This window comes from Rhamphochromis sp. 'chilingali' (genome assembly GCF_963969265.1).
Source record: "Rhamphochromis sp. 'chilingali' genome assembly, chromosome: 10".
Lineage (NCBI taxonomy): Eukaryota > Metazoa > Chordata > Actinopteri > Cichliformes > Cichlidae > Rhamphochromis > Rhamphochromis sp. 'chilingali'.
Genome location: NC_137937.1, coordinates 14,564,768 through 14,586,522, shown reverse-complemented (window position 1 = coordinate 14,586,522; position 21,755 = coordinate 14,564,768). Strand labels below are relative to the sequence as shown.

At 41.5% G+C, this 21,755-nt stretch overlaps 1 protein-coding gene across 3 annotated transcripts in view; it reads right to left on the bottom strand.

The window, feature by feature from the left end:
* LOC308403613 (tetratricopeptide repeat protein 28-like) overlaps window positions 1-21,755 on the bottom strand; it is a 193,590-nt gene that overhangs the window by 59,885 nt on the left and 111,950 nt on the right. For all 3 annotated transcript variants that reach the window (XM_080893189.1, XM_080893190.1, XM_080893191.1), the window contains 3 exons: window positions 16,365-16,512; window positions 7,908-8,180; window positions 6,029-6,159 (listed from right to left, as the gene is read on the bottom strand). In XM_080893189.1, coding sequence (XP_080749315.1) covers window positions 6,029-6,159; window positions 7,908-8,180; window positions 16,365-16,512 — 552 coding nt within the window. The remainder of the gene's footprint in view (window positions 1-6,028; window positions 6,160-7,907; window positions 8,181-16,364; window positions 16,513-21,755) is intronic.

Genomic DNA, 21,755 nt, shown 5'->3' with positions numbered 1-21,755 from the left:
TGAGTGCCCTCACAAAGCCACCTTTCCCTGTGAAGCGTGCACTGTAAGAAACAGGTGTGTTGTCTTTTATTTAGTTAGACAGCAATCTCTTCCTGCCCCCACCCAGCATTTCTGCTAAATTAACCCCTCTAATCATCCCCAAATCCTTTTTAATCAACAAAGCAGTGAAGGTTACAGAAAAAAGACAAGGGTGCCAAGCTGCCCCCCTCCCCTTCCATCCTCTATTAGCGTGGGCCCCAAGACGAGTGGTGGAGGCACACGTCCATACACTAATGACTCCTTAATGATCCCCTCCTCTGCTGGAGTGCTGACAAACACTGACAAACCCAGACCCTGACAAGAGGAACACCCACACTTAGTCCTCTGCCTCACCCCTTATTTAGAGGCTCATCTCTCAGCCCTCAGCCTCATTATACCAGCTAGGGTCCAGCAGGATCCATACAGCCCCAAACAAGCAGCAAGATAAACACCCATGACGAAACAGTCCGTGTCACTTTCAGCGTGAGGGGCAAATTCCTTGCAGCAGATGGCGTGAAAGGGAAGGAGAGCTTAGATGAACAAAGCCAGAATTAAAAGGAGAATGGTGGTGGAAGATGAAGTAGTAGTGTGGGGGCCTATGGAAAAAAAGGACAAAAAAAAAACATTGTTTATATCCTTCTCTGATTGTGATTTCCATTTCAGTTTGGGGTTGGGGGAGTCAGCAGTGGAGACTCTTTTTAACATCACACAAAACATAATTATCGAGTGCACCACTGCCAGCCCGCCTCAGTTTCTCCTAAATACTCACAGCCCAAATTAGGGGTTACCTCCTTCTAGTTAAACCTACTATTTAAGATGAAAACGTCACAGACAAACAGAAGAGGCGGCAAACAGGAGTATTGAGAGGAAAGACCTAGTTTAACAGCTTTGTTTCACAATGACAGAGAGAGCCTTTGTTAAATATGGTTACTGGCAGGCCTTGGAAAAAGCCAGGTGTGGAAACTGGGACAAAACAAAAGTTGGAAACGACACAGACACAGCTACAAAGACTAGCAAGTTAGCTTATGTTTTATCTGTTCTGCATATATCTGACAGCTTAAATTCTGCTTAAGGTTATTTCCAAAAAGCAGTGAGCTAAAGAAAAACACTAACTTCACGCTAGCCAATGACCTCACTGGTTTGGACTGCAGCTCCTGTTCCCATTCGTGGATGACAGAGCATTTATTCTTTGAGCCTTTACCCCGCCTCTGCTGTCTTTTCTGTTTTGTTTGCTCTTTTCCAGTTCTTCATCATTTCAGATTCATAACGATGAGCTATTATTGCCACACTGGTCAGCCGAAAGCAGGGATCTAACAGGATGCCTGACTTTTCTGCTGAACTGTGCCATAAAGAGCCACAACAGAGATTTTCCACTGTTATTAGAAGATGAAAAGACATCCTAGGCCTGGCGTCTTTACTGACATTACAGAATCCAGGTACTGTACTGCCTCTTGAGTTATAGACAAGCCTCATATGGGATCCCTGTTTTCTGTCTGTCGCTGCTCCTTCATCACAGACAGGAAACTGTGCACCATGTTGCAGAGAACAGTAGCTACTGTGGCACAGCTTTGATTTATGTCTACTACTGTCAGTTGTGTTATTAGTACCACTATTAGCACACATACGCGATGAGGTATATGTTACCTTGTCACAAACGTTAAGCCATATAACCTCTTTACGTGATTACGAGTTTACCCATGTTCATAACAACTTATTGAATTTTTGCATGCGGTAGCTATAACTTCTGTTTGTTAGACTACTCATCAGAGTTATAGAACCATGGTAACAATGCTACTGCAGCATTCTCCAAAAAAGATATTTTATTTCAAGGCAAAAATAAAAGTGAACAAGTATAACTGTAATGAAAATGATGAGTTATTAATTCCTCATTGTACAAAGAACCAATAAGGCTAAGAATAGTAACCATTAAAGTCCACTTTTAGCTTCCCCCCTGTACCATATCTGGCTACATTTGATTTTTTGAGTTGTTTGACTTCTCCTAATGATATCACCACATGCTCAGATGTCAGTAATTAACTTAATGAGTGCAATCTTACTATAATCTGTATCCATAACGACTTAAGAATGCAATGTTTTGGATATAACCCTTGTACTCTGATTAGCTTGGGCGAGCATCCCACTATGGGAACCTTTCTGTGAGCCCTAATTAGCAGCTCAAATACACCAGCCATGACTGACTGGCACTTGTGACACCAATGCAGGAAAAGTCGGGATTCCCCTACTATATATTAAGCTGACTAACAGTCAGTTCCTTGTTTCTATAGCAAAGACACTGGCTATTAGATTTTCACTACCTAACTATCCATAAGTTTTAATTATATAGCATTCATTTGAAATCTTTCTACGGGGAAAATACTGATTCCTGGATTATCTCCAGTTACACTTGATAGAGGAGGGTCCTCATCCTAAAAAGAGCCTGCATTAAGGCTTGGGTGCACTGGGGTCAGTGACCCAATCCTTAAGTGGACATCTTACTTAAAAACACTAGAGGACAGGCCCAGCATGCAGCTATGCATGTTGTTTGAGAGAAACTCCCTTTAAGTGTGTGGACAAGGTTGTCAGGTCCCTGGTGGAATGTTCACACAGGCCATCAGGACACTAAAGACTTCCTCTACAATACACTATTTTTTATTTAGTAGAAATAATTCTGTATAGACACAAGTTATCCCATGTGTGGTTTTGACAAAAGAAACAAAACAAAATCCACAGTGCACAGACTGGACACTGACGACTATGTGAACAACAGTGAGAAAGAGGAAAGGGCAGCGAGCTGCATGTGTAAACACAAGCTTATGCTTTCTGTGAAAAATGCAGGATTAGGCTGCATGCTGACCTTGATTTTCCTGAGGGTAACTGCGTGTATGTTTGATACACAGAAAGTACATGAATCTCCGCTATGTGCTGAGCTGTTGCCTTAGCCTTCTCAAAAAAGGTCCTGCAAAAATGACAGCAAACGTCCCACAGAGCACTGAAAAGGACAGGTTTTGATTCTTAGCACCAGCCCAAAAACACATACCAATTACTTTTATAAAGCATCCTAGTTAATGACGCTCTGTTATTGATACTTAGAGGTAGAGTAAGTAGTTGTTACAGGGTATTTAACAGGAAAAAATAATATTCTATTCATAAATAAGCATTGAAAAGTGTGTAATTATATCTGCCAACAAATTGATGCTTTCTCAAAAATTTAGAACTAATACATTAAAAATACATAGCAGTGGTGGAACCGCAGTGTTGCCCAGCAAACTTGTATTCGTGGACTGAGATGGAAATTGCTGTTTTACCTAATCGGGTTTTATGTATGTAGCTATAGACCAGCCATACAGAGAGAACACCTTATGAGTTACTTTGAATTTAAAAATCACAAAAAGCACTGTCAGACATTTGTACTTGTATATTTTCATGATCGTTTCTCATGATGTCGTTCTCTTGCACTTCTTCATCTGCCTCCTCCACCACTGCTCTCTCTCATCCCTAATTACCACCTCATCTTCCTCATCTTCACCTCAGCCTCATCTCCTGAATTGAAGTTTATTTATTTCCAATACTGCCGTAATTACTTATTGTCAGCAGACTAGACCAGTGACCCTCCCATCTCCAAACAGCTGACAACTCGCTGGCTAAACAACAACAATAACTGGTTATAAGCAAACAGCATACCAGCTAACATCAGGTCTGAGTGTCCTAAAAATCACACATTTTCACATCATATGAGAGTTTATACACTAAACTCATGATTTAGTCATAACTAACTAATGGCTTATGGACACTATCAGGCCTTGCTAGAAAGCTTATGCAGCTTGTGAAAGTCACTATTTTCCCAGGCCAGCAGCACTGATACCTGCTGAAAGGCTTCCCTAATACCTTTAGCACAGATGCTGATAGGTTTCCGTGATGAAGAAGAAGAGGTTTCTGAGTAGAGTTGTGTTAGTCTAATATATAGGAGGAGTCATTCCTGACATAGCTATCACTAATGCCAACTAATCAGGGCCGGTATAATCGGATTTGGGCTTCTGATGTCACCCAGGACCAGTTCCCATGGTGAGACAGAAAACAAATACTATGGAAAAGAAAAACCTCCAGGAGCTGCAATGACCTGAATTTGATTTTGAATATAAGAGTGCTATCAAACGTAGGAAAAAGAAGATATAAACACATGCATGTCCATATTAGATCCAAGCATTTTAGCTTCATGATTAAAACCTTAGGCTTAACGCAATCAAAACCCACATCCAACATTAACTCAGTTCCATTGTCCGCAACATTTTTTTTCCTAAATGAACCATTTCACCAGATGATTTCATTATTGTCTCCAGGAAATTTACTAAACAATTCAAGTTGTTACAAGTCACCAATGGCACAAATTCCCAATGTTCCCTGAGAATCTATGCATCATCTCCTGCTTGAGGGCCTTCATAACACCCTTAGACTGCAGGCCAGACACTGGAAATCCAGGCAGCAACAACATCCTTCCTCGGGCCTCTAGGAAGTGACCTCAGCTTCAGAAAGGCCAGATAAAAAAATCCACATCAGGAACAAAAACACCAGGCTGACTGTAATGAGCTCTCCACTCGGCTCCAGTGTGTTCTGAGGGAGACCAGGTGGTGTGACACACATATGACTCTGATTAAGGGGCCTTTAGATGAACAAGAGGACAAGGGGGGCAAGTAGGGCTGGCTGTGCAGGGGGCAATCGAGACCTTGCGCATATGAGGCAACGATTAATGCTGTTCAATGACCTCCAATAGACCCAAAGATGTTCCTGCAGACATGAGTGGTCAGTTTCCCACTTGTGTTTCACATATAGAAGCACTGTTTCTGCACTGTTTTCTTTTAAGAAGCAACAGTGAAGTGACAGCACAGGCCTTAGTGGCAGATAGTCTGATATACTTCTCTGCAGTCTTTAGATGTCACTACAAACTCTGGCCAGAAGAACTATCTCATGTCTATATCTCATATAATCAAAACATTTCTTTTTAGCAGAACAGTCAAATAGCTGAGAGCAGTCAACGCCTTACATGTGTTGCCTGTATCCCTCACTAACATCAAATAACAGAGAGGTTTCACTCTGGCGTCTGTAGGCTTATAATCTGACTTGTGCTCTGCACATGTCCTCAGAATGTGAGAGTGAAAGATGTCAAGGGCACCTCTGGCCTCATTTTCAACAGTTAGTTTCATCCTGGCGCATTGTGCCACGTCTGGCTGGACCGTTTAAATGTCTCCCGATATCAGGCAGCATAAACAAGCAGGCCTGCCTGTTGGGAAGGATAAGGAATGAAGGGGAAACAGAGGCCATTCTTCTGCATGTGCGACAGGAATTGTGTTGGAACAAGCACCTGTCAACCCCCACCAATGACCGCAGAGAGAGGGAGAGAGAAGCAGATGACAGAGCAAGGAGAGAAAGAGGGCACCAATTGAAAGAAAAGTGGACCAGTCTGTCCAACTTTTTTCCTCCCTCTCCTTCATGTTCTTCTCTCCTTCCAACTCCTCCTTTCTCTCGCTGCCTCAAACAACTTAATCTCTCTAAATTACATTCCAAAGCAGGCATATGCTCCAAAGTCCCAGACTTACTGCTTCACAAACCAGATACACATCTACATAATATCTGCATAAATACTTTGCATTGATAATAAGGAGAAACAGCTGCCAAGGCTATCCTACTGCCCTTTATTACAACTTCCTCATTCTTCGTCCTCCGCCATCACCTTCACTTGTTCTCTACATTAACTTGACGCCAGTTTTTTCTTTTTTTTAAATAGACAAAGCGGAGCAGCATCTCTGTGACCTTCAGCCTCCACCTTCAAGTACCCTCTAAAAGACAGAGCTGAAGAATGCTTGGCACAGCACAATTTCACACCTACAACATGATAAGAGACTCAGGGAGAGAGAAAAAGGGAAAGAATGGTAGTAACATCAATTTATCGCCCTCTGAGATGACAGCTATTCCGCTCTATCCGTTTCAAGACTGCTGCAATTTGTGCGTTTCTTACCTCTCTGTCCTTTAACTTCATGGCCAGAACCAGCTGGTTGCGATGGTTGGTCAGCGCTTCACGGTAGTTCCCCTTGGAGAAGAATGCCGAGCCCAGATTCCCGTGAGCACGGCATTCCCCTGTTTGGTCACCTGAAGAGGGAAAACCACAAGGGATGAGAATGAAATTTCAAGAGTTAACAAATAAAATTTACAGTATAGCTCAGAGGATTGCAAACCAGTCGGTGATTATTTCACATCATTCCACTGTCACTGTCAAACAGGGACGTGATGAACCACATCTATGCCACTGACATGCCATTACACCCTTAAAAGGGAAAGTGCCGTTATAACCCGTTATAAGTTCTCCACAGTAGAGTGCCTTTTCTGACAGCTGGTAGTGTTGATCTCAATGCTCCAGAGGGTGAAAGGGGAAAGCCTTATTATTTCTTCCTGACAGAGAGGCCCCACAGACAGGGCCAAAGTAAAGCACAAGTCTCTGTGCTCTACCTGAGAACCACAGCTCCTTATCTGCAGCTGTGCTGCCCAGTCATGTGTCAAACTGTGTGGGGGTAAAAAGAGTGGAGCCAGTCTGTGCTACTCCCTGTTTTCATTTTTTCCTATCTTCCCTTCAGAAGTTTTTTCCCTTTCCTTTCCTGTCTTTCTCACCTTTTCATATGTTAATCCCAAACGGGCAAATCCATACTTACTGCAGGCATTATTTATTTTTGAGCAAACAAAATAGAAAATTCCCAGCAGCGACTGGAATTTGACCATTTTAGTGGAATATATTCAGATGGAAAGATACACAAAAGAGACAAAAAAGAAATAAACTTCACTGGAAGGTCACACTAACAACTTTTATACTAGAACTCATCACGATACACAAGAATTAGTCTAAAATATTTGCTACATTGAACATGTACAGACTACTTTGTAGAGTGCACGTGCCTGTTATGCGTTACCGGGCAAAACAAGCTCTTCAGTTTTTTGTTTTGTTCTGAACCTCGAATTTTTGAACTGTGTTTGTGTGACATGGGTAAGTTAAATGGACTGGTACTTATACAGCGCCTTCCTTCTCAGCTGAGTACTTAAAGTGCTTTCTACTGCAAGTCTTATTCACCCAATCACACACACATTCATACGACGCTTTTATCTTTGCCTGAGCACTTTCTAACATTCGCACGCACGCGCACGCACGCGCACACACGCTCCGATGGATGCATCAAGAGCAACTCAGGTATGAAAGTAAGCAGAGACGCAGTACATGAGTTATGTAAGGCTGGAGTTGAGGACAAGAATGCGTTTTGATTAGGGCTAGCATTAGCATGCTGTAATGCTTACAGTGATAATCTATGTGGCTAAACATACTGACAAGGTGATCGCTAACAGCCAAAGCTTAATGCTCAAACACTGTTCAGACTGTCCTCGTGCTTGCATCTACTTTAAGCACAAAATATACTGCGGCTAATGGGATCATTTTATTTGGTCACAAACTAAAGAAACAAACAAATTAGATCAAATCTTTCGTAATTTCACAATGGCACAAATAACAAAGTTAGAAGATTACATAAAACCACAGTGTTCATTCTCATTAATAACCACCCAACAGCTGCTGACTGATTGACAGACACTGTCATCACCAGTCCAAAATACTGTATGATGACTGATCACAAAGATTTCACTCATTTATTAGCTGTTTACATAATTTAACAAGAAAAAATGACAAAGGGCTTATGAGGATCTGAGCATTTTCTCTCTATTATTTATAGTTCAAGATTGTTTCATTTTAAACAATAGGGCACAATAATGAAATGCCACACTCTGGGAACTTTTGTGTCTAAGCAATCTATATTAACCTATATTATCTGCATCCAGTCACCCCGAGTCAGGGGTCTTACCTAAGGTTTTGGCCACTTCCAAGTCCTGCTGCATGTAGCTCGTGCTCTTCTCTGTGTTGCCCAGGGACCAGTGAGCGCTGCTGAGGGCAGAGAAGACGGAGCCGCGTAGCTTGAGGCTGCATGTGCCGATCTTCAGTGCGGCTTCTAGCACCACAACAGAGGCCGTGTGGTGGCATGCTGTCAGCAGCTCCTGGCCGATCACAGAAACCACCACAAATGGACTTTTGTCCAGCTTCATCTTTTGCAGCTGCTGATAGGTGGGCTCGAGAGACTCTGTGCAGGAGAGACACAAGCAAGCCGAGATTAGAAACAGACTACAGATTATTCCAATGGAGAAACTTGTTCTGACACTCTGATGGGCACCGATATCTGACACTGACTGCAATAACTGTTACGTGTTTAACGTCTCCGACAAAGGTGACTGTTGTCTGAATTTAGATTCTACTTTTCCTCCAGTAACAGTTGTGTTTTGTCTGCCTCAGTAAGCATAGCCTGCAGCCTGACTGACTGCTTTCACTGACAATTTAACAATAACTCAATATACGAGCCATTTTTCTGTTCTTCCACTCTGACTGGAGTGATCAGAGGCAATTTCCAACAGTTCTGTGTAGAAATAGCAACAGTTTAGACCACTGGGGGCAACTGTCTTTACAAACCACAGAGCAAAACCAAATTTGTGCCTTTTCCTTCAGCTAGTACGGATATTTGAGGGAATTTAAGGGAATGGCGCACGATGAGTAGGTTTTGAGACAGTTTTAAAAGTGATGGGGAAACGACTGCAGCTGAAGCACAGCAACAGCATCGGTGGAGAAATGCAGAGCAAAGGAGATGCAGAAAGGTGACCTCCGAGGCTGAAAATACACACAATGACATAAATCAATGGTGGGCCACGTGGGATTCGGGATTCAAAGGCCCCTCCAGACTTGCCAAGTCCTCCGGCAGATATGAGCATCAAACCACATGAAGGGTGAGTAAGGGAGGCTTACCCAGTTATCTATTTTTTCTGCCGTCTACTGATGCATTAGCGTTCTTCTGTTAAGTACGCATTTGAATTCATCAGAGTAAATTCACACGGCCCTGTATTTGCAAATGTCCCGAGGAGAATTGCTACTAATCAGGGCAAAGCGCTTCACAGAAGTCCGTGCCTGTACAAACGGGTACGCGTGACCAGATGTGTAGTCTACAATTCGTCGTAACTCAGTCTGAGAAACATCCACAGATGCTAATTCACCTAGACACACACACACGCACAATATGAGATGCATCCTCACACAAGCACTCAAAAGCATAACTGATGATGCTCTTTCAAGAGCGTCGCTTCTGTTCCAGGACTTGGCAGAGTGTCGTGCTTATGGAGACAGTGCGTGCATATAATATCCATTCATAGCTTGTAATTGCTGTCGGAGTGACATCAAGAGCTGACTCATAAATCAAACACTGAGAGAATGCTTTTTTAAAAAGGTGTCATGGTTGCTGCATTCATTCGTTAAACAGGTAGTTATGACAACATCTGACTGGATTGTTTCACACACATACACGGGCTTACAAACAAACGCTTAAGAGAATAGAGTCGTGGGCCAATAGAGTGCTGTGAAAAAAGGGCTGAGAAAGACCCCGTTCTGATTTCTGATTTTTTTGCATATTTGTCACAAGTAATTGTTTCAGATGATGACATTAGTTTTATTATTGTACAGATAACAATTGTAATTTTTTTTTAAAAATGCAGTTTTTAGATGATTATTTCATTGGTTAGGTAAAACGCCTATCTAATAACGGGTTGTGCCACCCCTGGCAGCAAGAACGGAGGTCAAGTGTTTGCAATAACTGGTGATTCTTTAAGTGTGGATTTTGAATAGACCACTCCAAAACCTGCATTTTGTTCATTTTGAGCCATTCAGAGGTGGACTTGCTGGTGTGTTTTGGATCATTGTCCTGTCACAGAACCAAGGTCTGCTGGAGTTTCAGGGCACAAATCGATGACATTTTCCTTCAGGATTTTCTGGGAGAGAGCAGAATTCACTGTTAGAGCAAGTCGTCCAGGTCCTGAAGCAGCAAAGCAGCCCCAGACCATCACACTACCACCACCATGTTTGTTGGTGTGATGCTCTTTTTATGAAATGCTATTTTAGTGGGCTCGCCACTCACGAGAAGGTTCACCGCTGCTCCTCGTCTCACTGTCTCAAAGCCTTAGAAATAGCTTGTGTAACCTTATCCAGACTGTTTCTTTAGATCTGGGCATGATGTGTGTCATTTTGAGATCATTTAGTCTACTTCACTTTGTCAGACAGATTCTATTAAACAGATTTCTTAATCGAACAGGTCTGGCAGGTCTGGTGTGACAAGTCGAATTAAACTCAGCTTTCCAAAAAATGAAAAGAATGAAACCATAATTTAAGAACTGTATTTTTTATTTACCCAGGTGATCTTTACCCGATATTAAAATTTGTTTGATGATCTGAAACATGTACATGTGACATATGCATATGCAATAAAATAAGAAGTCAGGAAGAGGGTGAATATTTTTTCCACAATACTGTATATGAAGCAAGAATAACAGCCCTCGTGTCGCAGAAAACATCTAACAGAACATCATAACGTTGTACCTCTTTCTCGCCTTTTGCCTTTTAATATTGCTTTTGCAGCCAGAGCCATACGTTCCTTTAGTGACTGGATATGTGCAGAGCATGACTGCATACAGTATCACTAATGCACCATAGTCTGCCTTCCATTTCATGTGAATAAAGATATAAGGCATGCACTCTCCCTCCTGCATTAGGCACACGTGTCATCAGCGGGACTGGTGAAGCTATAAAATACTCTTTTTAATTTTTAATCCCTCGATTTCATGGAAATTGCCTCTGCGATACAATATCACTCGATAAGATTATCTTTACCATCCTCTCCCTTTGAAATTAATGTAAATGTTTGCTGCCAGCTGGATTTCATTTGTGATTATGACGAGTTAAATACAAGTCGTGGAAGAAATCTCATTAAAAGACTAAAAGTAAAATATTTTACCTGCACTGTCAATGCCACCCAGCGCTTTGTTCGTTAGGCAAAAACGCCCCCTGTGAAGAGTTGTGTTTCTTTTTTTCCAGCAGTGTATTCGGTTTGGAATCAAATATTTTGGCTGCTTTACTTTCTTTGAAATTAACACAGCAATGTGTTAACTCGCTGTGGTTTATCGGTCAACAATGCAGTTTTTACCCCTAAAAAATAAACTATATTAACAACTTCTGGTAGGAACAGTTCATTGTCTGACTTGATCATTCACTGAATCTGTTGAGAAAAAGAAAAATGCAGAATAAAACTAACTAATCCTCTCAGCAACAAAAAAAATTATTATAAATACATAAAAATCCTCCTTCCTTGCTCTCTCCAGGGAGGTCAGCTTGCTAGGCTGCAGTGGTTTCCAACCTTTTCCCTCTTAGTACCCACACAGCCTTGTCAGATAAACTGAAAGAATAGCATTCCCTTTTAATACCTTTCATGTTCAGAAGAGTAATTTCAAAACTGTATTTGGACAGCTTTCAGCTTACCATTTCTAATTTATTGCTTCATAGTTTTTTTTCAACAGACCATCACTACTGGCACACTACTTTACCCATAAGTCACTACTTTTGGATACTATTTTGTTTAACATCTCTTCATTTCTTTATGCGCCGAGATCAATTTCACCCACATACCTTTCACTTATTTCCTGTTTCTTTAAGAGGAATGTCATTATAAAAAATATAAGAAATGTATACATAAAAAAGGGCGACTTTTAAAGATTAGAGACCAAAGTAAGACCAAGATATTCAAACTACTTTATAATGTTAAGCTCCTCCCCTTGTAGGAAGACGTTAAAATGCACCACATGACCACGCGTCAGTGCCTATGTAAGAATTAAAGATGCTTCTTGGAATTAATGATACTGAATTAATCATACTGCCCACTTCATGTTGTGGTCTTCTTCTGTTAATACTTTAGTAATGTTAGTCGTGTCAAACAATGTGATTTTTGTACTTATGAAGGTTGTTTTTTTCCAGAAAATATTAAAAAATATTAGTTTCTAGGTACAAATTTGCAATTTATTCTGTTCATTTTGTCAGATTTCTTTTAACTTCCATTTCTCAAACAACCTTAAGTTATCTAAGCAAATTTGCTCTAGCCTTTTGTATGGTCCGTATTACTTTGTTCATTATAAAGACTATTTTTGGTCACTCTGTAAGACCAAATTTCAGTGATTTTCTAAGCAGCCTGTCCGTATTTTTCATTAGTTTCCCATATTAACTATGCAGCCAGAGCAGGGTATTCACTTTCCTTTTGAGTCCTCGCACTACTGAACGATGCAATCACATTATTTTTTTAAGCGTTCATATATCACATCCACTATCTGTGTCTTCATCTGTGGAGATTTCACTCCAATCAGTCCCTTTTATTTTGCTGCTGGCTCTTTGGGACTGCTTCATAATTAAATGTGGCTCTGAGCGATTTTTTGGTTTAAATGAATTTTTAAAAAGTTGTTTTGGAAACTTTCATGAGAAAAAGATAGCATTACTGTCTGACACCTCAGGCAAACGACAGCTGTCTTAACATGCTTTTATCTTCCTCATTCAATGGTTAGGTCATTCATTTAACTAATACTTAAACTGCTAGCTGTACTTGAACCAAAAATATTTACAACTTTTTCTATCTATTATTATTTTTAAGATGATGCCCATGGTATAAAATCAAGTGTACTTTGCATTAGCAGGTATTCTGCTTAGTTGCCTTAAGACACACAGTGCCCAGAAACTCTAGTTAAATGAAAATCTTTTAATAGCAGCCTGGGTCAATAGCTGCCACACCATGTCCTTCATGGTTCAACTGGACTGAGCTTCAAGTGAAAAACCTTTTTTAGTTAGCATGTGTGTAAAATAACCCAATGATTAACAATTAAGAACTAATGGATCCTTAAGATTCTCTCTGGCCCTCGAAGAAAACAAACAAGACACAGAATGAGAACAGGAAGAACAGCAGGAATATTCTCCACGGGACCGAAACACAATAATAAATTTCCCACGTGTGGGACTAATAAAGGTTATCTTATCTTATCTTAATAACACACTATTTCCCCTCAGTTTAATAAAGTATTCTGATTCTGATGACATTAGCGAAAACATAAGAGGCTGCGTTGTCACTGCTCATGCCACTCAGTGCAGGGCTCGCAAAATTGCTAGCCCGACGTCCCGGGGCTAGCGATTTTTCCAGTCGGGCTACCAAAATCCATCTCAGCTCTGCCCGTCGGGCTATCATAGGAAGGAAAGATATGTCAATGCTTTTGCATTCTTTCGCAAATGTAGCTGAGTAATTATGTCATCGATGAGCCACTGTCAATATGTGACACATTGAAATCGCGTTTGAGTTTGCGCTTGTTTTTTGCTTTCACTTTCACTTTGCGATCGCGCGAACTGTGTGTAGAGAGCGGCAGCACTGATTGGTGAGTCACAGATTAATTGCGCACCAATTCCTCTGGCATCGTCTTATCAATCGTTAGCTTACTATCAAACATGACAAGTGAAATCTCCTGCAGCAAGCTTAAACATGTGATAGATGTTGATTGCGCAGAGAATTGCTGATCGTTATGTAAGTATGTGTAAAAGCAGATGGAGTTACGCAGGTATTTTAGTTCTGCAGAGCCAAACAAGACAGGTCAGGGTGAAGAAGGGGCAGCCAAAGAAAAGCCTACCACAAATCGGAGAAGTTATGACAAATCAGACTATGAGGCAAAAGGAAAGCGCAGCTTTTTTGGTTTCATGGACAAAAGAATTTATGTGGCTGGAGTATGACGAGCTAAATAACATAATGTTCTGCCCGGTGTGTTGTGAGTTTCCCTTGATTTCTGAGTCGACAAGCGCCTTTGTTACTGGGACCAGTCATTTTAAGAAAGACCCCATCAGAACCCATGAGAAATGTAAGAAATGCATCATTGCTCAGTCTGCAGTATCTTTCCCAGAACAAACACCAATTGCAAAAAACATACTAAAAACAGACCAAGCATAACAAGAAGTCCTGAAAAAGCTGTTTAGAACAGCGTACTATGTTGCAAAGAGTCAACTACCATTGGCAAGATTTAGCAGTCTTTGCAAACTTCAAAAAGCAAATGTACTAGATCTTGGTTCCACTTGCTTCTTACTGAACACTGATTCATGTTCTACACAGTTCTTGCAAGTTCATAGAAATTTCTGTTCAATTAGAACCAAATATTTGAGTTGATGATTGTAATTTGTTGTTGTAATTTGTGTTTTAAATATTTTTAGATTGATGTTTTGTTTCCTTTACAATATTATACTTAAATGTATAAAATTGTCCTCTTTTTTTATTCGGGCTACTTAAATTTATTTTGGGCTACCAAAAACTGAAGAGTGCCTGCCCGAAGGGCTACCAGGGATTTTGAAATTTTGCGAGCCCTGCAGTGATATAGGTGGACAATGTTGATGTTATAGGAAAAAACGACAGTTAGAAGATTGCAAACTGCACGTGTGCAGCAAGCCTTTGTTGGGTTGAACTGTACATAAAACAGTATTGTTTATCAAAAGACAAACGCCTTTATTCAGTTCTCTTTGGTCCCTTCTTCTTGTCTCATTCAGGGATTTGTTTATTTTGAATAAATGTTATCGGCTGGATCTCTTCACCCAGTGGCAAACCATAAACCTAACAGTGATCTGAGCAGTCTGAAAATAAGTTTGTTGAGACGACAGCGGTAAGATAAATGACCGAGCTAAGTGAGCGCTGCAGTCACAGCTAGATATAATCAACTGTTTCTTGTCATCAGCTGCATGGTTTATATGCTGATGAGGAAAAAAATGTATCCAGTTTTCACCAAAGACATTTGTACTACGATAAATTTGAGCCAACCTAAAGACTTTTCATAGTTATAACAACGTTGTTACCACCAAAGGCAAGCCAGCAAGAAACCTATTACAATGATTATATAATTAGGCTTTTACACAACTAACAAGCAATATTTTGATAAGTACTTTGATAAATGCTTCTTTAAAGTGTTTAAAGTGGTTTTGATAAATATAATTTGGCGTTAATTAGTTCCAATTAAAATGGCAGCAGAGGTAACGAACTCTGGATCCTGAATTACTGCACGGCTATTAAACGTGGCAGACAGAAACATGGCACTTTCTGCTTGAAGGAGAGAAAGCAATGCTCGCCTACCTTTCTTTCACTTATCAGGGGACTTTGGCTGAGTAACACTGATTATCCTCCCTGTTTGCTGGCGTAACATTGATTATCGTCCCCTTGTGCCAGGAGTCCCTCTGAGAGGATCATTGCTCTTAATCCTTTGACCTAACTACCTCTCCTCAACACACCTTGGATTAGGTCCTCTGGTGGTTGCCTGGCACTCTGGGAAATAGGGTAAACAATTAAGAGATTAAGTGGCTTGGGCTAAATGTTGGTCTACCCCTACTAAGAGGACCCATTCTGGTCCATAATGCTGAGGTCTGGGCTCACACCCAAAGCCTTTTTTTGTTTTGGTTCCAATGGCAGGCTTATATGCTCACTGTCGTTAAGATGGGCTTTCCATTCTTTTCTCTCTTTGCAATATTTTTTGTCGCATTTGCACAAGAATATTCAGAGGAGCACGGTATTCAATCACGGAAATGCTGATTCCTCACTGAACAAAGGCCTTCTGAGCTACTGATCCACTGCACAGTGCAGTAATTTTTGGATTATAAAAACAAGGCCACATTTATTCAGAGGCACGGCATCAGAGGAGTTTGGCAAGGAGGTGATGACAAAGCGAGACTGCAGGATGACTCACAGTCTACGCTGGCAATCTGTGCCATCTAGATCTGAAGCATATTAAATTCTCCGCAGTGGTCATCTAAAGTAAAACTGGTGCCAGGTTTGTTTGAGGCTCATTAGGCTGGCCCATACGGATTACTCATGGACAATCAGGTCGCTGCAGTTGTTTGATACAACAGATAACAGTGCGCAACAAAAAAAGACCACATTTTAGTGACAATCTTGGCCTGAATACGCTACTTATAAATCCACTCAGCTTTAAGAAGAAAAAGGCTTACACAGGGGCAGACACAGACAATGGCATTAGTGCTGGATGCTCATTAAGATAACAGGCTATCAATGTGTGTCAGCCTGACTGACAGTAAGATATGCTGAAGCTGCAGGCGTCATTCTTTAGAGTCCGAAGGTAAGTGCTTGACACCACCAGTCGCTCACAAAGACAGGAAGATGGGCAGATAGAGAGATGGCCTGCCCACAAAACAGGTACAAAACTGACAGGTAAAGTCACCTCAACGCATTTATTGACTGAGCGAGGATTATCTCCGAGACAGGCTTTTAGGCTGCTGTAGGACAGAAACGTGAATAAGGTGAAGCAGAAAAAGAGTGACACACACACACGAAGACCTGCTGACACGCGCGCACAGAGTGCACGTGTTCACCTGCCACATTTCTCACCTCGTAAGGGCGACTTCATGGCGGCTTCTACCATGCCCACCAGTAGCTGTAGGCTCTTGGGGTCTTGGGCCAGCCCCGAGGCGAAGGCGGCCAGCGCGTCGGCATGGCGTCCAAGGTACTGAAGGGCAACACCCTGTCGGAAGTATGCCTGCAGAGAGAAGGAGGTAAAAGAGCTATCAGTGCTCAAGTCTTCTGCCACAGCATGGGGCTTTATTCAAACACATTACCAGACACACTCATTTCACGCCATTAGCATTTTTTCCACATGAGCAGTTTTCTGAACATGGCACCTCTCTCCTTTGTATTCCCATAATAGAGTGATCACTGGCTTTTTTTGTACTTGTTAATTGGATTATAAGTTTTACATAAATGCACATGTTACACTCTGGCTGGCTGCCTTCTCAGGAGCAACGATTGTTTTTCTATTCAATTTTTTTTTTTGCTCTCTGTCTCCTTGCTGTGGGAGTAAACTGCACAAGTCGAGCGCTGGGATTTCTCTGGCTGTTAGAAAAAAAAAGTGATGGGAAAGAGAGAGGGGAATGAGACAGAACTACTTACTCAAGTCTGCCTGTAGTTTAGAAAATAACACCCATAAATACTTCAGATTACTTATTCTCTTTGACAGTACACACTTGTAAAAGAGTAACCCAACTGCCCAGTCTGTTTTTGCTATACTTTTTTTTTTTTAAACTTCAGATATGTATTTGCGTAATGTTTTGGACACATGGAAGAGCCTTCAAAGAGACAGAACTCAAACAGATTTGTCATCCAGTCATTTATTCACAGAGCTGGGAAAGTCACATTGTTGGAAGCATAATAAATCAGTACCATGAGGCAGATACTGCATGCAACTTGTAACATATTGTATCTTTCTGTTAGAGACTAATTCTTTTTTTTTTTTTTGGAACATTGTGCACACTGAAACCTAAAACAGACGCTGTCTCTGCGATCCAAAGCCCCAAAAATAAGTGTGCTTTCCCCCCCGCTTGTCTGTTTGGAATCACTAGCTGCAGAGAGATCTTTCATCCAGGCAAGTAACTCAGTATGTTTGTGTCTAAGGCCCGATCAGACAGAAATCCTACTGAGTTGTTAAACCTGACTCTGGTCCAGTCTTACAACACCAGCAAAGAGAGATGAAACTACGTTGCGCTCATTATTCACAATCCAAACCGATAAATCCCCTTCAGGAGAAAGCAAAGTGTCTCCCAGAATAGTCATATATGGGCTCGTGTCGCACATTTACAGCTACAAAGCAATAAGAGATAAGAGTCCCAAAGTCTCCCTTACGCTGGTGTGTTTTTTGTGCGCTGGTTCGTGTGTGAGGGGTAGCAGCAGCGGTCCAGGCTACCATCTGGCTAACTTCTCGCGCGGTAGGCAGCAACTCCACTCATAGCTTCCAAAAGTGACACAAGGGCTAATTTGCCATTAGCATCTAAGAGGCCTTTTCATTAGCCTTCCCAAGCTTCTCTGTTAGCACGACTAGCAAGTGAGAAAAGCAGAGAGGATTAGGGAAAATGAGACATGACATCGAATTTACAGAGACCAGTAATTAATTTCGCTTCTGTCCGAGACCCCCCACTGACTACCAATCTCTCTCCAGACCTGCTGCCCCCCACTTCAACATTTCCGCCGCCCCTCACTTGCATCACATCTCCAATGAAAATGACGACGACAGAGATTAAATTCAAAGCATTAACCTTTGTTCTAACACTGTTATTATATGAGTGGAGCACGGTTCAGGGAATCCGCTCAATATTAATTGCATCTAGCAGCAGTGGAGTTTGGGCAGGATGCACTGGCTAGAATTGAGAGACCCCACAAACGTTTTGCCCAAGGGAACAAAAGACATTTAAAAGCACTTCTCCCTTTGATTAGATTTAGCCTACAATATGACTGCTCTCCCTTTCATTCTCTTAAGCGCCGTACCCTGACCGAGACGACCGGGGAAAGAAGATGAAGGGAAAAAGATGTATTTAAAAGGAAGGTTTGAGTCAAACCAAAAAAAAAAACGTCCTCTTCTTTAATCACTTCATTGTAGCTTCTCTCGTCCTACATAAGGTTGAAAGACTAGACCGGCTAGAAAATACATTGAAATACTGGAAAACAGAAGCACAACACTGAATGCATCACTGCAAAAGTGACAGAATCGATGTGCCATACAGCCTTATAAGATTTCTTCTTCCATTAGTCTCCCATGGGCTTCAAAATACACCATATGGCTGCACAAAGACATAAATGTCACATAACCTCAGCCTCGGCATAATCCAACAAGTCAATTCAACCAAGTACCGCTGTTAAAACAGAGGGCTCCACTGAATTTACATTGCAGTGGCTGAATACTAATTAGGGACAATGGTGATCGTGATACTGATGAGAGCTCAAGATAAACCGAAACTGACGTACAAGTAAAAGACTGAATAGCACGCAGCAAAATCAAATAGTGCTGCAGAGATAATGTCGTCAGGTTAGCGATGCTGTTAGCACGGATTGAAGCATTTTGGGTGAAGTAAAAACAAGATGTTTACCCCTACACATTTTTATTTGAATCCACGCTTAAAAGGATCTTTTCTAAAAACACAGCAGCATCTGCTCAGAGCTGTTGCTACAGTGATTAGCACAGCCTCTGTAGCTCTTAGCCAGACAAGAGAAATAAACAGAGGTACGGTACAGGGAGCATTACAAAGAAGGAGGCAGCATCGCAGATTTGCTGTGACCTGTCAATGTACAACATTGTATGCACAACTGAGTGTCAGCGTCTCATCTTTCAGCCAAGAAACAGCTCCCTAAACAGGAAAGAAAGAGAGTCACTCCTGCCAAGTTCCCATGCAGCACATGCCCTCCTGAAACGTGACACATCTGTTTGGCATCTTTTTACAACATGACATCGACAAACCAAGACTTCGAATAATGTGTTTTGCCAGAAATTCAATCCGGGGTGAATTATTGAACCTTCTTGCATGTTCGGGTCTTGTACTTAATGCAGCAATGTGCTGATACCACAGAAGAGTGGATAGAGAGGGGAAGGTTTGTCGTTCGTACCCGTGGGTGAATTCTGAGAGGGCTTATGTGCATGTGTGCAAATGCGTGATTACGTGTGAGTGTGTGTGTGAGAGCAAAAGAGAGAGCCTACAAAACACATATGAATAAGAGACAGGGTAAAAGATTTTCTTCTTTCTCGAATATTTTAATATTTCATGAATCCTTGTTTGATGTAGTTTTAAATATTCATGCTTTTATGCTTAGGAGGAAGAGGGAAATGATGCAAAAAATCACCGCAATACACTGTGCTAGACACTGTGGGGAACCAACATTCCCTGTGCATATACACAAATAAGCTCACGCACACCGCTGAATACGCTCTTTCGCTCTAACAAGCCACTTACAATGAAACATGGACAATATTCTTCAAGTGACAGCTCTGTTGTTCACAATAAGGCTCACAGTCAGAGCAAGTGAACAGAAAGTTGACAAGATTAAGACTGTGAATTCGGCGCAACACCAGCTGTTGGAGGCTCTTTTTCTATTAGGAGATTAATGTCTCAGCATATGTCCTTGCCCCCTTCTTAGGCTGTACACTCTAACCCCAGAGGTGTCCTCAGTCCCTGGGAACATGTCTGTGTTTCCACTTGTCGAGCTTTCCTCAAGATCTCGGGGTTAAAGAAAAAAATCTAGTGAAAACATATATACGACTACCAAATGGATCAGAACACCGAGCAACAATTCAATTCAATTCAATTCAATTATATTTATATAGCGCCAAATCACAACAAAAGTTGCCTCAAGGCGCTTCATGGATACAGAGAAAAAAAAACAACAATCATATGACCCCCTATGAGCAAGCACTTTGGCGACAGTGGGAAGGAAAAACTCCCTTTTAACAGGAAGAAACCTCCAGCAGAACCAGGCTCAGGGAGGGGCGGCCATCTGCTGCGACCGGTTGGGGTGAGAGAAGGAAGACAAGATAAAAGACATGTTGTGGAAGAGAGACAGAGGTTAATAACAGATATGATTCAATGCAGAGAGGTCTATTAACACATAGGTGACTGGAAAGGAAAAACTCAATGCATCATGGGAGACGTAGGCTGCCCTACGTCTAGCCTACGTCTATTGCAGCATAACTAAGGGAGGATTCAGGGTCACCTGGTCCAGCCCTAACTATATGCTTTAGCAAAAAGGAAAGTTTTAAGCCTAATCTTAAAAGTAGAGATAGTGTCTGTCTCCCGAATCCAAACTGGAAGCTGGTCCCACAGAAGAGGGGCCTGAAAACTGAAGGCTCTGCCTCCCATTCTACTTTTAAATACTCTAGGAACAACAAGTAGGCCTGCAGAGCGAGAGCGAAGTGCTCTAATAGGGTGATATGGTACTACAAGGTCATTAAGATAAGATGGGGCCTGATTATTTAAGACCTTGTATGTGAGGAGCAGGATTTTGAATTCAATTCTGGATTTAACAGGAAGCCAATGAAGGGAAGCCAAAACAGGAGAAATATGCTCTCTCTTTCTAGTCCCTGTCAGGACTCTTGCTGCAGCATTTTGGATTAGCTGAAGGCTTTTCAGTGAGTTTTTTGGACATCCTGATAATAATGAATTACAGTAGTCCAGCCTGGAAGTAATAAATGCATGAACTAGTTTTTCAGCGTCACTCTGAGACAGGATATTTCTAATTTTAGAGATGTTGCACAAATGGAAGAAAGCATTCTTACATAATTGTCTAATATGTGCGTTGAAGGACATATCCTGGTCAAAAATGACTCCAAGGTTCCTCACAGTGTTACTGGAGGCCAAGGTAATGCCATCCAGAGTAAGAATCTGGTTAGATACCATATTTCTAAGATTTTCAGGGCCGAGTACAATAACCTCAGTTTTATCTGAATTAAGAAGCAGAAAGTTAGCAGCCATCCAGGTCTTTATGTCTTCAAGACATTCCTGCAGTTTAACAACTTGGTGTGTGTTACCTGGCTTCATGGATAGATAGAGCTGCGTGTCATCTGCATAGCAGTGAAAATTTATGCTATGTCTTTTAATGATGCTGCCGAGGGGAAGCATGTATAATGTAAACAGAATTGGTCCTAGCACTGAACCCTGTGGAACTCCATAATTAACCTCAGTGTGTGAAGAGGACTCTCCATTTACATGTACAAATTGGAGTCTATTAGATAGATATGATTCAAACCACTGCAGCACAGTACCTGTAATACCTACAGCATGTTCTAATCGCTCTAATAGGATATTATGGTCAACAGTATCGAATGCTGCACTGAGGTCTAGCAGGACAAGCACAGAGATGAGTCCACTGTCAGAGGCCATAAGAAGCCATAAGAAGATCATTTGTAACCTACAGTTACAACAGTAATATGATTTGGTAAACGAAGTTTCACTCTGTGTGTATGCA